The sequence below is a fragment of the Protopterus annectens genome, chromosome 1.part2, assembly GCF_019279795.1.
Source record: "Protopterus annectens isolate FY-2018-M chromosome 1.part2, PAN1.0, whole genome shotgun sequence".
NCBI classification, from domain to species: domain Eukaryota; kingdom Metazoa; phylum Chordata; order Ceratodontiformes; family Protopteridae; genus Protopterus; species Protopterus annectens.
In genome coordinates, this window is record NC_056727.1 from 158,793,064 (window position 1) to 158,807,387 (window position 14,324).

A 14,324-nucleotide genomic window follows, 5' to 3' on the forward strand; every position below is an offset into this window, starting at 1 on the left:
GTTGGGCTACCAGTCTGGAGGTGTGCGCATCCTTTATGAATATGGAAAGACCACCACCTTTGGAGCTTCGGTCCAAGTTTTGGGGCCGAAAGGTGTGGAATGAGTTATAGCGTGGTAGTGCAGGTTTGCTTTCTACTGCCTTGAACCAGGTCTCTGTTACAGCACAAATGTCGATGTTCTCCATTTTAAGCAGTGCTTCGAGCAAGTGCATTTCAGGATTTAGACTTCTAGCGTTGAGCAACATGACTCTCAGATTGCATTTGTTTGTATCTGTCATGGTGGTAATTTGGTCTTTGGAACACCACCTAAAAAGGCACTATAGGGGTGGCAAGAGCCTTGACCACTATCCGGAAGCCCAGGGGTGACAGATGCAGGCCATCTCTGGCAAAGCATCGAAGCCTGTCAATCATGTCATCCCAGGCAGACAGATACTGGATCCCCTTAGAATGACACCAGAAACTTAGCCAGTTGTTGAAATAAATGATTTTCTGCTGGTACTGTGGTGGTATTCTGGGTGATGGTAGGATGCTGCTCAGGGCTAGGGTCATACCCGCCTGTGCTACATAATCCAAGAGCTCCTCCATGTCTCTTCATGTAGTCCAGGGAGGTAAGTCTCAGGTCATTCCCACCCACATGTACAATGTCATAGTCATATTTGTACCTGTTGTTGAGGGACCTGAGTGTGTGTGTTATATGGTGGATCCTGGTGCCTGACAGGCAGCTGATTGTTGCTTTCTCCTTATTCAGCCTAATGAGTGGGACATCAGTGTGCCTCACTATCGAGTCACATATGACTAGTGTGTTGGGCATGCTGTTTTGCCTTAGGGGCTTTGGTTGAGTGGCACACTGTTTAGGAGAGTTGTGTGTCTCATGATTAGTGTTGTGTTGCGGTCGGGTGCTTTCTGCCTTGGAGGTCTTTGCTGTTTGGGTAGATTTTTATTGAGAGCCACCACAAAGGTAAGTGTGTTTGTGTTTTTATGTGAAGACAGTGCTGGTGTGTATTCTGTAGGGGCTATGTGTTCCATGTGGTGTGGTGAAAGTGTTGATCTTCTCCTCTGGACCAGCTATTCCGGTCTTGGCTGGAGAGTCCATGGCTTCCAATTTGGATATATAAGTGCATCTCACAAGTCTGATAGGTATATGCACATGTATAGTTCGCATTTTTCGTGTTCAGCCATGGATGTACACAAAGCACACATGCTGAATGTCTGCAGTTCAGCATTTTAACATATAACCCTTTTTGGCATTTGGTTAGAGATAGATCCAGTCAAATTATAACAGCCATTAAGACATGCCAGCATGTAGATATCAGCAATTTTAGGATTATGGGCAGATGCCTCTTGTTCTGCTAGTATTAGATATGAGGTATGTTTCTCTTAACCTACATGTAGCATTGTTGTTGACAGTATGATGAGCTCAACAGACAGAGCTTTTTAGAAGTGCACTGTATATGCATGTCTAGTTAATAAAGTCTCAAATTTCTCAGTAGGCTTCATGGAAATGCAGCAGTGTACATACAAGTTAGTCAGATGACAGTAGCACCAGTAATTAAGATGATGGACTGAGAGCACCATGGGAATATTCAGGCACAATGTATCTGCGAGGGGATTTGCAGTTTTACACCACTTGTCATTCTTGCCCATGTAAGACTGGTGTAAAATAGTGTGTGTTTTGTACCTTTTAGAAGTGTTTCAAGGACAGCACGTGCTAATGTCTGTGACATTTTGAGAATGAGCATGTAAGAGTGTGATAGGTAGTTTGTTTATAAGTTTATCTAGGTTAACGTTATTAAGCCTCAATCCTTATGTCTTTGTACATCATAAAGCTGCTTGAACAGATCCCATGAATGCTTGCCTGTTTTATCCTGACTGGACAAGCGACATGGTGTCAGAACCAGGATTCCAGAGACTACTTTTCAGAGCGATGAGGTACAGAGTTAACAGTGTAGGTAAACTAAGAGAACCGGGTACAAAAAAGTGCCAGAAACTAATTAAAGGTAATGAAAACTTGCATGAACAATTTATTTATTAAAGAAGATAAAACTGAGCATTACAAGAACACGAAATGGATTATTAAACAAGCAAAAAGGCACAGAAAAGTTAATGAGATGTTTAAAATTAATTTATTTGATAAAACAATTATCAGAAAAGCACATAAGGGGTTTGGAATTACCTCAGAATTGCAAAACGAGCATGTTTAAAGTAAAACGAACACAAGAAAAGTATAATAGGTTTATAGGTAGGTACTAGGCTGGTGGCCCTAGCCAAAAAGGTACCCTGGCTTTTGCCACCCAAGAAAATTATTTTTTGTGACCCTGTCAAGCAGAGCCAAAGATGTGATCCCCGGGGAGAATTTCCTATTTTCCATCCAATCATCAAGGTTTTTCTTGAAGAGTGCTAATGAGGAGGTCTGTTTGACATAGGTAGTCTGTTCCAGGGTATGGGAAGTCTCTGGGACAGGAATCTGTCCCTCCAGCATGTTCTGTTTATTATGGTGACAAGGTTTAGGTCCTTAGAGCATGTAGCTCGGAGGGATTGGAATTTCTTTAAGCGGAGCATGTCTAACAGCTCTGGGTTTGACATAGCTTTGTATGTTAGGCAGAGATCGCCTCTGAGTAGGCGATATGCGACGGAGTAAAGCTGGAGTTTTTTTAGACTGTCTGCGTAGGGCATCTGTTTGAGTCCAGTAATCCTCTTTGTGAGGTATTTCTGCGGCCTTTCCAGTTGTTGTAGATGTCTTGTGAGGTACATACCAAAAGGGGCGTTGTACTCTATAATGGGTCTAATGAATGATGAGTGGAGGGAAACAATGACCTCTTTTTATTTCTGGATGAGAAACCTTTTGTGATGAGATGTGCTACGTAGAAGGATTTCTTGACCACTGTGGCGATGTGATTATCACACTTTCAGTGTTAAGTAGACTACCGCCTATGTGGTAGTTCATGGGTACAGAGTTTTTACCAAAGGGGATGACAATGCACTTTTTGGCATTGAGCTTGAGGCCATGGCTTTGACACCAGGCATCTGTCTCAGTGAGGCCATTTTGTAGGATGTCCACATCATTAGAAGTTTCGATTATGGCTCCTAGTTTGCAGTCATCTGCAAACTTTGTTAGCCAAAGACCTTCTGTGTTAGCCTGTACTTCAGAGAAGTAGAGGACCCAGGACCGAACCCTGTGTTACTCCACTTGTCACTGGTCTGAAGTCGAATTTGGAGTCTGCTACTTTCACAGTGTGGGTTCTGTCAGTAAGCCAGTTGGCAACCTGTCTTGTGACATAGGGATTTATACCTAGTTTAGTGAGTTTATCTATAATTCCAGAGTGGGGGATGGTATCGAAAGCCTTGGTGAGCTCTAGATAGGCTGTGTGAACCACGTTACCCTCATCTATGGCTTTGGTGACTGCTTTAAAGGAGTCTCTCAGGTTTTGGAGACAAGATCTGCCTTTTACAAACCTGAACTGTGTGGGGTCCAGAGTTTGGAGATTACCAATGTCTTTGTTTATGAGTTCCATGATGATACGTTCCATGACCTTGCAGACCAGGCTCATCAGGATTATGGGGCAGTAGTCACCGGGGTCTGTCGTGGCTGCCCACTTTGTGGAGTGGGGATAACTGTCGCAGTGCGCCATTCAGTGGGCACAAAGCCTGAGGTGAGGCTATGCTTGAACATGGTACTTAGGTGGGGTGCCATTTCATTCTGTAGTTCATGTAGAATGCAGCCTGGGATGTTGTCAGGTCCCATGGATGGTGTGTTCTTGGTTTTGGAGAGTGAGGTTTTTACCTCTGCAGCCATGATTACAGAAACTTTGCATTCTTCCGGTATAGAGATGGGCCCTTTAGGGGGTGAGAGGGGGGATGAGAGTGGGGGTAAAGTTAGCACTGAACCTATCTGCCAGGATGTTGGCAATATCCGTTGGTTCTGTATATTTAGTGCCATTGTGCTGTAACTCGGAGCTGATCTGAGTGTTGCCATTGAGATTCTTGACATAGCTATAGAATGCTTTGTGGTGATTTTGTTTTCATAACTAGCTTTGGAGGATTTTATGAGGGATCTCAGCTTCTTACTGAGGCTGACCAGGGAGTTCCTCCAATCATGGGATTTTACTCTTTTTTGCAACAGTTTCTTTCTTCTGTTGTAGAGTTTGTTTATGGCAGAAGACCACCAGATTGGCTTCCTTTCTTTGGAGGATAGCATCTTGGTTCTGTTAGGGATAGCACGATCCATGCACTCATGTAAGTGCTTATAAAGTGTATTTGTGTAGGATTCAGCAGTCGTACCTCTAATTGTCCATCTGCATGGGTGTCATGAAGTTTGCCAGTTCTGTCTTAAGAAGCGTGAAGTTGGCTTTGGAGAAATTCTTTAAGGTTGTTTCCCTAATGGGGGGTGGGGGCGTGATGTGGATGTCTAGGGTGATTAGCTTGTGGTTGGATCTGAACAACGAGGAACTGACCTCTGGTGTGATTACCAGGTCTAGGATATTGCTGCCTCTGGTGGGGGTGTGGATAAGTTGATCCAAGACGTTGGAATTTATGAATAACAGAAAACGTTGAGCAAAAGAGTTGGTACAGGAGTAGTTTTCCCATTTAATGGTGGGGTAGTTGAAATCACCCATTATTAGGGTGTTGGGTTGTACCCTAATATTTTCCAGTGTATCAACAAAAGAGGAGTGGAAATCCTCGTGCCTGGTGGGGGGTCTGTACTAAGCTACAATTTGGATTGCGGTCTTGCCTAGAGTTAGTTGCACTTGCATAAATCGGATGCATTATGCTGAGCAACTAGCTTGGAGGTGTGGACATCCTTAATGAATATGGACATGCCTCCACCTTTAGTGTTTCAGTCCGGGTTAGGTGGCCGAAAGGTGTGGTATGAATTATAGCCTGATAATGCAGGGGTGCTCTCTGGAGCTTTGAACCAGGTCTCTGTCACTGCACAGATGTTGATGTTCTCCATTTTAAGGAGTGCCTCAAGTGAATGCATTTTGAGGTTTAGACTTCTAGCATTGAGTAGCATTACCCTCAGATTTTGCTTGCTTGTGCCTGTTACGGTGGTGAATTTGTCATTTGAACCTTGCCTATAAAAGGCACTATAGGGGTGGCAAGAGCCTTTGCCAGTATCTGGAATCCCAAGGGCGACAGGTGCAGGCCATCTCTTGCAAAGCATCGTGGTCTGTCGATCATGTCATCCCAGGCAGACAGATACTGGATTCCCTTAAAATGACACCAGAAACTTAGCCAATAGTTGAAGTCGATCATTTTGTTCTTATACTGTGGTATAATTATGGATGATGGCAGGATGCTACTCAGGGCTAGGGTCATATCTGCCTGGGCTACAAGATCGGAGAGCTCCTCCATGTCTCTCTTCATGTAGTCCAGGGAGATATGTCTCGGGTCATTCACACCAACATGGACAATGACAGAGTCATATTTGTACTTGTGGAGTGACCTGAGTGCGTGCATTATGTGGCGGATCCTGGCACCCAACAGGCAGCTGACAGTAACTTTCTCTTTGTTTAGCCTGGTGAGTGGAAAATCAGTGTGCCTGACTATAGAGTCACTTATGACTAGAGTGTTGGATACGTTATGCCTTATGGGCTGTAGTTGAGTGGCACACTGAGTTTGTGGGCTGTGTGTCATTTAGGTTGTTTTGGGGGGGTGGAGGTTGCTTACATTTCTGCTTTGGAGGTCTCGGTTATTTGGGCAGATTTTTAATGAGAGCCTCTGTAAATGTAGGCGTGTGGTCTGTGCTCTATGTGTATGTTTTGGTGGTGTAGGTTTTGAGGTACTATGTGATGTGTGGTGAGGTGCAAGTGTTTACCTTTTCCTCTTGACTGTCTAGTCCAGTCTTTGGTGAAGAGAGCTTTGCTTCCAGTTTGGCTGTATAAGTGCATCTCTCACAGGCTGTAGTGTTGGGTGGTAGGAGGAGAGGGTTGTCTGTGTGCATGAGGCAATTGCTGCATTGCCCCAAGATGCCCAGATTAATCAGGTAGACAGGAGAAAACACCGGGAGCTGACCTTTAGACATGCCTGGATAGGTGCTTATTAAGTACTAAAAACTGTTCTCCTCTAGACAAGTGAGGAAAGTGGAAAGTTGAGTGCTGTAGTAATTTCTAGCTTATTTAGTGCTTGCAATGAGTTCTGAACAAGTGCCGAGCTCAAAGAAACAGACTTGAGTGCTAAAACTAAAAAGCTGGCTAGTTGTAAGGGAAAATTTAAAGAGCAGACTTTATGGCGCCGGGAATAGTTTAACCCTAGTTAAGCTGCGGGGGTGTGCGGGCTCAGGAACTTACAAACAGTCCTGGATACAGCAAATCTGTATCTGGACTAGACTTGTTACAGGAAAGGGGGGGAAACAAGCTTACATTTTTTTCAGTAAAGTGGAAATGGAGAAAGCTGGAACAGAAGTTAATTCAATGTTAAGAATCTGAGTGGGTTGGCCTTCGCAAATGTTCTCTCTCTATTAGATTGAATGAACTAAAGACACCAGACTGGGAGGAGTGTCCCAGATCAAATATAGAGTATGGGCGGCCAACTGCAAAGCCACCAAGTATAAGAACACCACAACAATAGAGGGGGGGGAACTAAAACTATTACAGCTACTAGCTGTAGCCACTAAATGAAAGTTTTAAACAGATCAAGGAGCAAGCAGACTCTAGAGAATGATTTTAACTGCAAACAGACTAGACTAGAACACAGAAACCTAAAAAAAATCAAAAATGCACAGAAAAGCACAGATAGAGCACTCACAAACAGAAAATACAACTCTCAGTATGAAGAAGCAATTTACAGTTAAGTAATTCAGTAAACGTGCAATTAGAGCAATGAAACAGTATCTAACAATGAAAAATACAGTTAAAACAGTATAAAACAGTACATAAATGCAGTGAAACAGTAAAAAAGCTTTATAACAGTGCAAAATGTAATAGATTAACTGTATAGCACAATTATAAACATTACAGAAATGCAATTCAATGAAATAAGTGTAAGAGATAGCTTATCCTGCTCTTGGAATCTTAAGGAATTTCAGCTTAGTTTCAGTAATGAATTACCATCCACAGCCTGATAAATACAATGGGCATGAAAAAAGATTAAACGAGCAAAACAAATATAAATGGCAAAAAAAAGGGCACATTAAGCATAAATAAAGCAAGACGACTGCATGTTTTTTGGCAAAGTACATTGTTTTGGCATAAACTACTGTTTTGCATGGACTGAAGCTATTCAGGGCATAACTGGAGTTATTTGAAGTATCTCAAAGTGTGTAAAATTGCTTACAGTGTGTGCTTATTACTGTGAGTTTATTCCAAAGAGTTTATTGTGTGCAAAGTGCAACTATTTCACAAAGTGCAGTCAAAATGCAGCCATTTCAAAAAGTTTCTTGTGCTGGGTGTGTCTGTTCTTAGAGTGCCACCATTACAGAGTGTTTCTTGCACTGTAAAGAGTTTATTTAACAAAGTATAGCCATTTTGGGAAAGTTTCAGTGTGCTGTTTACTGTTGTTCACAAAATGCAATCACTTCAAAATGTTTTTGTCCTGAGCTTATTCTGCCTAGTTTATTCACATAGTGCAGTTATTTTGAAATACTTCTTACATTGATAAGAGGTGATTTCTTACAGAAAAGTAATTTCAAGAGTATCCTTGTGTCCAGGAGACTTATTTCACAAAGTTCAGTTATTCAGAGGCTCGTTGGGCATAGTTACAAGTACTGACATAAATTTCTGGCATATGTATATGTGTGTGTGTGTGTGTGTGTTCGTGCATACTTTCAGAAGCCTTCACTGGTATATGTTAATATGGCAGAGGCATTTTGCAAACAGGACCATTTGTATGTGATCAGAATATTGCAGAGAACTGGAGAATATTTGAACAAGGGTACAGTATTTTTATACAAGCAGTTTATTTTGACAAAGGTACGCACACCAGGGCATTAATTTTGCTAAATCTAGCTGGGTCAGAGGCCACTGAAAGAGAACGTTCGTTTGTGTGTGCAACAGCAGTGTATGAGAGAGAAGGTGAAAACCATCATATTGTTGTACAGGCTGAATCAAGGGAAGACCCTGAGTGTCTGAAATGCAAACTCAGACTACCAGAAATTACATATGTAGGTCATTTATTTACCAGCTCTGACTTGTGACTTTGGACCGTCAAAGCAAGCAGCCATTCTTGAAATACCAGCACCAAATAATGTTCAAGCTCTACAATATTTTCTTGGTACTGTCAACTATTTAGGCAAGCATGTACCAGATTTCAGTGAGATGACAGTGCCTTTGAGAGAGCTGATGTGCAAAAATGTTACATGGTATTGGTTGGAACAGTACCAGAGAGCATTTGAAGACCTTTAAGCAGAAAATTACCACCCCATGTACATTAAGATATTGTGATGTCAATAAACTAGTAACTCTTTCCTGTGATGCTTCAAAATTTGGTGTATGTACATTTATTCTTCAAGAAAGTAGACCAGTAGCCTATGTATCCAGAACTGTTACCCAAACTGAAATACAATATGCTCAAATTGAGAAAGAACATTTGGCAATAGTATTTCATGATTATATTTATGGTCGAGCTATTCTGATTGAAACTGATCACCAACCTCTAGTCACTATTTTAAAGAAGCGTATGCATTCAGCACCAGCGAGATTACAAAGAATGATGCTGAAATTGTGAAAGTACAACTTCAAAATGGTCCATACAAAAGGCAAACTTTTTTATTTGGCTGATACCTTATCCAGATCGCCCAGAAATACAACAGAACAGCTTAATACAGAGAATTTTGACTTTGATGTCATGGAAGTGCATAATTTTTTACCACGAGACTTGATGAGCTGAGAGATCATAGAAAGACTGATCCAATATTGCAAAAGCTGAACCAATATATTAATGCTGGATGGCCATCAAAGCAATCTAGTGTACCACCTGAAGTGCAAACTTATTTTCTTTTCAGAGATAAAATGTTGATGGAAGATGGTATTATTTTCAAAGGTCCTAAAATTGTTGTTCCTCCTTCCTTACAATGTGAATAAATCCAGATTATGCATTGTGATCACTTGGGTTCTGAATCTAACAAAAGAAGGGCAAGAGGACTAGTAATTTAGCCTTCTCTAGTAAAAGGTATTGATAACGTACTTTCTTCTTGTTCAGTTTGCAATAGTACTAAACTGCATTTGCAAAAAAAAAAGCACTTCAGCTAAGTCAAGTTCCTAAACTACCTTGGTCAATAGTAGCGACTGATATATTCACGTGGAACAGTCAGCATTACTTAGTGTTGGTAGACTCCTGTTCAAACTGGTTTGAGATTGATTTACTACCAAACCTGATGTCCACTGCTGTTATCACTAAGTTGAAACATCAGTTCTCTGTTTGTGGTAGTCCACACCAAGTTATTTCTGACAATGGTACCCAATTTACCAGTCAGTTATTTGAGAAGTTTGCAAAAGAACGGGACTTTTTTACATATAACTAGTAGCCCAGAATACCCACAGTCAAATGGATTAGCTGAACGTGCAGTACAGAGTGCAAAGCAATTACTGAAGACATCAAAGCATGATAATAGCAACGTCTTTTTGAATTTACTCAATCTCAGAAACATACCCCGTGATGATATATTTGGCTTGCCTGCTCAGAGACTTCTATCTAGGCAAACCAGAACAACATTGCTTATTGCTCATGGTATTATCATTTACTTAAATTATAGGAAGGTCTGTAGTTAAAATTCTAACAAATTACCTGAATATTCTCATTTATCAATTATAAATTAAATATCAGTATGTTCACATTATTGCCTTTAAATCTTTACTATACACTATTGGATGGTTCATGTCAAATGGGCTTAAAATAAGTTTCTTAATGAAATATTAGGCATAAATTTGAGCAAAGATTCAATACCACACTTAATCTTGGAAAAAAAAAATAGTTACACATTAAAAATGACTTAGCAAGATGGGTAAAATTAAAATTTTCCTTATTTTCTAGAACAGCAATAATTAAACTTTATAGTTTACCCAGAATATTATTTCACCTCCTATCTTCTTTTTGTTCAGTATTTAATAAATTATTTAAAGAAATCAATTAGGAAATATCCAAATTTATTTCAGCATCCACATCAGTAAGAGTAGATTTTAAAAAAACAAATTCTACCAAGATCACAGGGGGGCCTAGGACTACCTGATTTTTATCTGTATTATCTAATTATAAATTATAGCAAAATTCTTAAAAAAATAAATTATTTGACAAATTCTAACTCATAAATGACACTTTGGGTAAAATTATGGCATAACCAATTATTGATTTATAGTTATAATTCTTTGGCTGTCCCATTTCTATGACAAAAATATCTAATCTACACATATATCCCCATAGTAAAGCAAATAAGCTTTTTGAAAAAAAATGAATAATCATCTTAAATTTAAATACTCCCCTTGAACTGAACTGTCACAACCAATAAACATGAATCCCATTTTAAATTAAATAATAAAATGCTAGCTTTTCCAACTTCATATTAATTAAGTATAAAGATATCTGGGATTTCAGCTAATAAATTAGGACTAAAATCTTTCTACGAAAAGTTATTTACCTATTCAAAATCAAATCATATACCTAAAACAAAATACGTTTCATGCTCTGAGTGAAGTCTCAGTTGATTATAACACATTCACTCAGTTTTGGTCCTTTTTATTAAATATTAAACCTATATCAGCTTCCTATAAATTTATTACACTGCTTAGATATAAAAATATAAACAATCTTCTCAAAATATTGGAAAAAAACAGATTGTTCCCCATAACAAAAAATAAAATAAATACATAAATAAATCTACTCAATTCAATATTAAATTAACCCCTCTTAAAATATTTTATGTTCAGTTAATGATTTTAAACAATGCATACCGGTCTCAGTCTAAATTAGCTACTGTTTTCCCAACTATCAGCATGTAGATCATGTGGTTATGACAATGCTAGCTGGATTGCAAGAAACTACCATAGACTTCTTCTAAAGAAATGGCTAATAAACATGTTAAGATCTTTAAGATAATACTACATAAAAGTAAAAATAGTTCCTTACAGAAAGCTTGAAAATAATCCTTGATATCATAACATAAAAAGCTCTTCCAAAATACATAAGTTCCATATTTCTTAATATTCATAATACCATTTCTAGTGTTCTTTACTTTATTACTACACAGTTAGACATCTGTTTTTTTTTTCTCTACTCAAATTCTATATGAATATTTTTCTGGTGTAAACAGGGAAATTTTTATCTATCTCATTCAGAGCGCTCCATGTTTTATATATAATTGTATATACTTATACATAGTATATGTTGCTTAGACTGAGTCCTAGGTTATCATTACATCAACTACCAACTTTGTATTTAGCTTTAGTTATAGCATTTTTTGTGTGCTGTTGTGTTTTTTTTTATTGTTCATATAAAAGAAATTTGGAAAAAATATAATAGAATCACAGTGACCTATAGAGGTCAAAACAACATAAAAAAGCATTCTACTTAGCATCAAAAGTCATGCAGTTTCTATTTTCTTTATGACTTCAGTTTTGATTATTTCTTTATGTCCTTGAGTCCTGTGTGTTCTTCTAATATTCTGCAACTTGCTAACCTTCTGTATTTCATTATTTTTGGATGCCTTATGTCCAAAAGAAGATGACCTTTTTGACTCTCTGTTCGGGTTTCCAGTGAAGGGTAAAGGATTGACAAGTCTGAGGAGAAGGATTTAATAGTATCCATCACACTGTAGGCACCACTGTCCATTGTGGGCCCCTAAATTTTCACAAATGCATAACAAAGCAGTGGTGACCAAGATGGAAGCAAATGTATACTTCATATACATACTGCAAACTTCCTGATGTTAGAGGGCTAACAGGTCTAGTCTTTGATAAAAATGCTGTACTGAGTTTGTTGATCCATTCTTTTCCTTCTGTAAGAGGAGAGGAGATTATTGACTACTTCCCTTAGGTATTTTTCTGTACCCAAGGTATTACTTAAACTTAGAACACTGAAAGCACTGCTGAACTATGCCTAGTAGATATTTGAACATGGACTGCCACACATTAGTTAAGTCTCATTTGTTACATATTCTGGGTCTATATTATGTCTGCAAAAGATCTATTCATTGAATACATCTTCCTCTAACAACAACTGACGAAAATCACTTCAGCGAACTGCAGAACTTTTCCCATGGTTCACAAACACTCGCCACTAACCTAAATTTGCTGTTTTCCCCACTGTAGTGTGATCTCTGAGTTGGTATATATAGTTGGGGACACAGCCCCCCACATTGGGGGAGGGTGTGGAGGACAAAGCCCCCAACTTGGACGGATTTGATCTAGTCCATTGTGTGTTCCAGATGGTTGGTGGGCAAGTGTTTGTGAACTGTGGGAAAACTTCCGCAATTCGCTGAAGTGATTTTCATCGGTTGTTGTTCGTGGAAGATCGTCTTTCGTGGACGTAATATAGACCCCATATTCTTACTGCATGTCATTCTAACTGCAATGCACTTAAAATGTTGCACAAACATAAAATTAAAATATTACAGTTAAGTGAGGGATAGCCATAAGAGGTAAGTCTGCAATTTAAGACTTATCCCTTCTCATTAACTTGTACATCTAAGCTTATTCACATGACTTGGACTCTTTCAAAGAAAGCAGGTGCAGATGAGGAAATGTAAGTCTTTTTCCAACCCTTGCACTTTTTTCTGAACTCTCCTAGGACCTTGTCCTTTGCCCCCCACTACTGTCACCCAGTTGGCGTTTAGAGTCATGGGACATGAAAGCAAGACATTCCTAGACTGCATGAGAGCCTTACAACCAATTCATTCCTGCCAGGAATCCTGGTCAAATCTTTTATTCCCTGACAAGAGTTGAGTGGTGGGGAGTGGGTACCTTGCTGTTCCACAGAGGCAGCCTACCCTCTCCCCATTGGAAGCATATCCACTCACAACATTTCTTAGCCAGCTCCTGCTGTCCCCCAGGAAAGCATGCCTTTGTATGATGGATTCCCTGGGTTCTACTGGTACAAAGCACCAAGACAGCACAGGCAGAGCAGGCTCAAACTGTACTAGCTAGCACCTAGTACTCCTGCTAGGTGTCACTCTTGTGGCAAGACCGAGCCTCCTCCATCCTACCAGCTAGCTTCTACACTCAAACTTGGGACACCTGCAGCATAGTAAGGGCTTTATTCCTCTGTGCTTACTTCTGCAGTTTTTAGGGGCTGAACTGGCTACTGTCTGAGGAACTAGAGGCAAGATATAAGTACTAGCTATTACTGAACAGATACTGTGTTTTAGTTCATATTACATTGCCATCTGCATTACATATCCATTTCCATTCAGGATGCAGTATTTTGTAGAACAGTTTAATGATTTTTATGATTTATAGTCAGCAGTACTTGTAGGTTTTTTGGAACAAATATGTTTACATGACAAAGTGAAGACCGTGTTGTACTTTATATGAAAAACTGTTTCTTGAAAACTACAATGGCCACTCTGTGTAAATGTTGTATGATTAATACATGTTTGTGTTTATTTATTTAGGCATTGTCATTTGTTGAAAATGCAGTCTATATGTACAGTGGAAATCGGAACAGTACTAAGAGTTACTGAAATTCTAGAGAACATTGTCTGCAAATGTTTTGGGCCAAAAGGAGGTCAGGTACTTTTTACTAAAGCTACAGGAGAGATTCTTATTACCAGAGATGGAAGAACAATTTTGGAATCACTCTTACTAGATCATCCTATAGCAAGGTAAGATTTCCTGCTTAGAAATAAAAACTAAGAAGTCACAATAGTCTCATACTCCATTTTTTGACAATATTAACGGAGTAATACATAAGGTATTAATAGGCTTATGAATTTTAAATGTTAGTCATATATATATATATATATATATATATATATATATATAAAGAAGAAATTAAAAAATCAGTTTTCTTGTAATGAAAATTGTGTGTGTGTGTGTATGTATGAATGCATATATTATATATATATATATATATATATATATATATATATATATATATATGGTTCCACTTGAAAACATCGAAATTCATATGGTCGAGACCATATCATCGAGTGTTTAGAACATCGATGTTGTCAAGGGAAAGAAAAAGGTAAATAAAAAAGGGAAAAAGCTAGTGTTTCTGCTGGGTAGCAAGGTGCCCTGCACACTGTATCTGTGAAAGTGCCATCTCTGCAATGGCACTGCAGACAGGGTACAGGAAATCTCCCGTTTAGCGCTTCTGCATATAGCGCTAAAACAGAGATTTCCCTTTACCCCACTGTAGTGCGATCTCAGAGTTGGTATATTAAAGTTGGGGGGGGGT

At 39.0% G+C, this 14,324-nt stretch overlaps 1 protein-coding gene across 2 annotated transcripts in view; it reads left to right on the forward strand.

Annotated features, from left to right (window-relative positions):
* The window catches only part of BBS10 (Bardet-Biedl syndrome 10), a 196,268-nt gene that overhangs the window by 16,822 nt on the left and 165,122 nt on the right, over nt 1-14,324 (forward strand). For both annotated transcript variants that reach the window (XM_044055364.1, XM_044055370.1), the window contains one exon: nt 13,537-13,746. In XM_044055364.1, the coding sequence (XP_043911299.1) occupies nt 13,537-13,746 (210 nt within the window). The remainder of the gene's footprint in view (nt 1-13,536; nt 13,747-14,324) is intronic.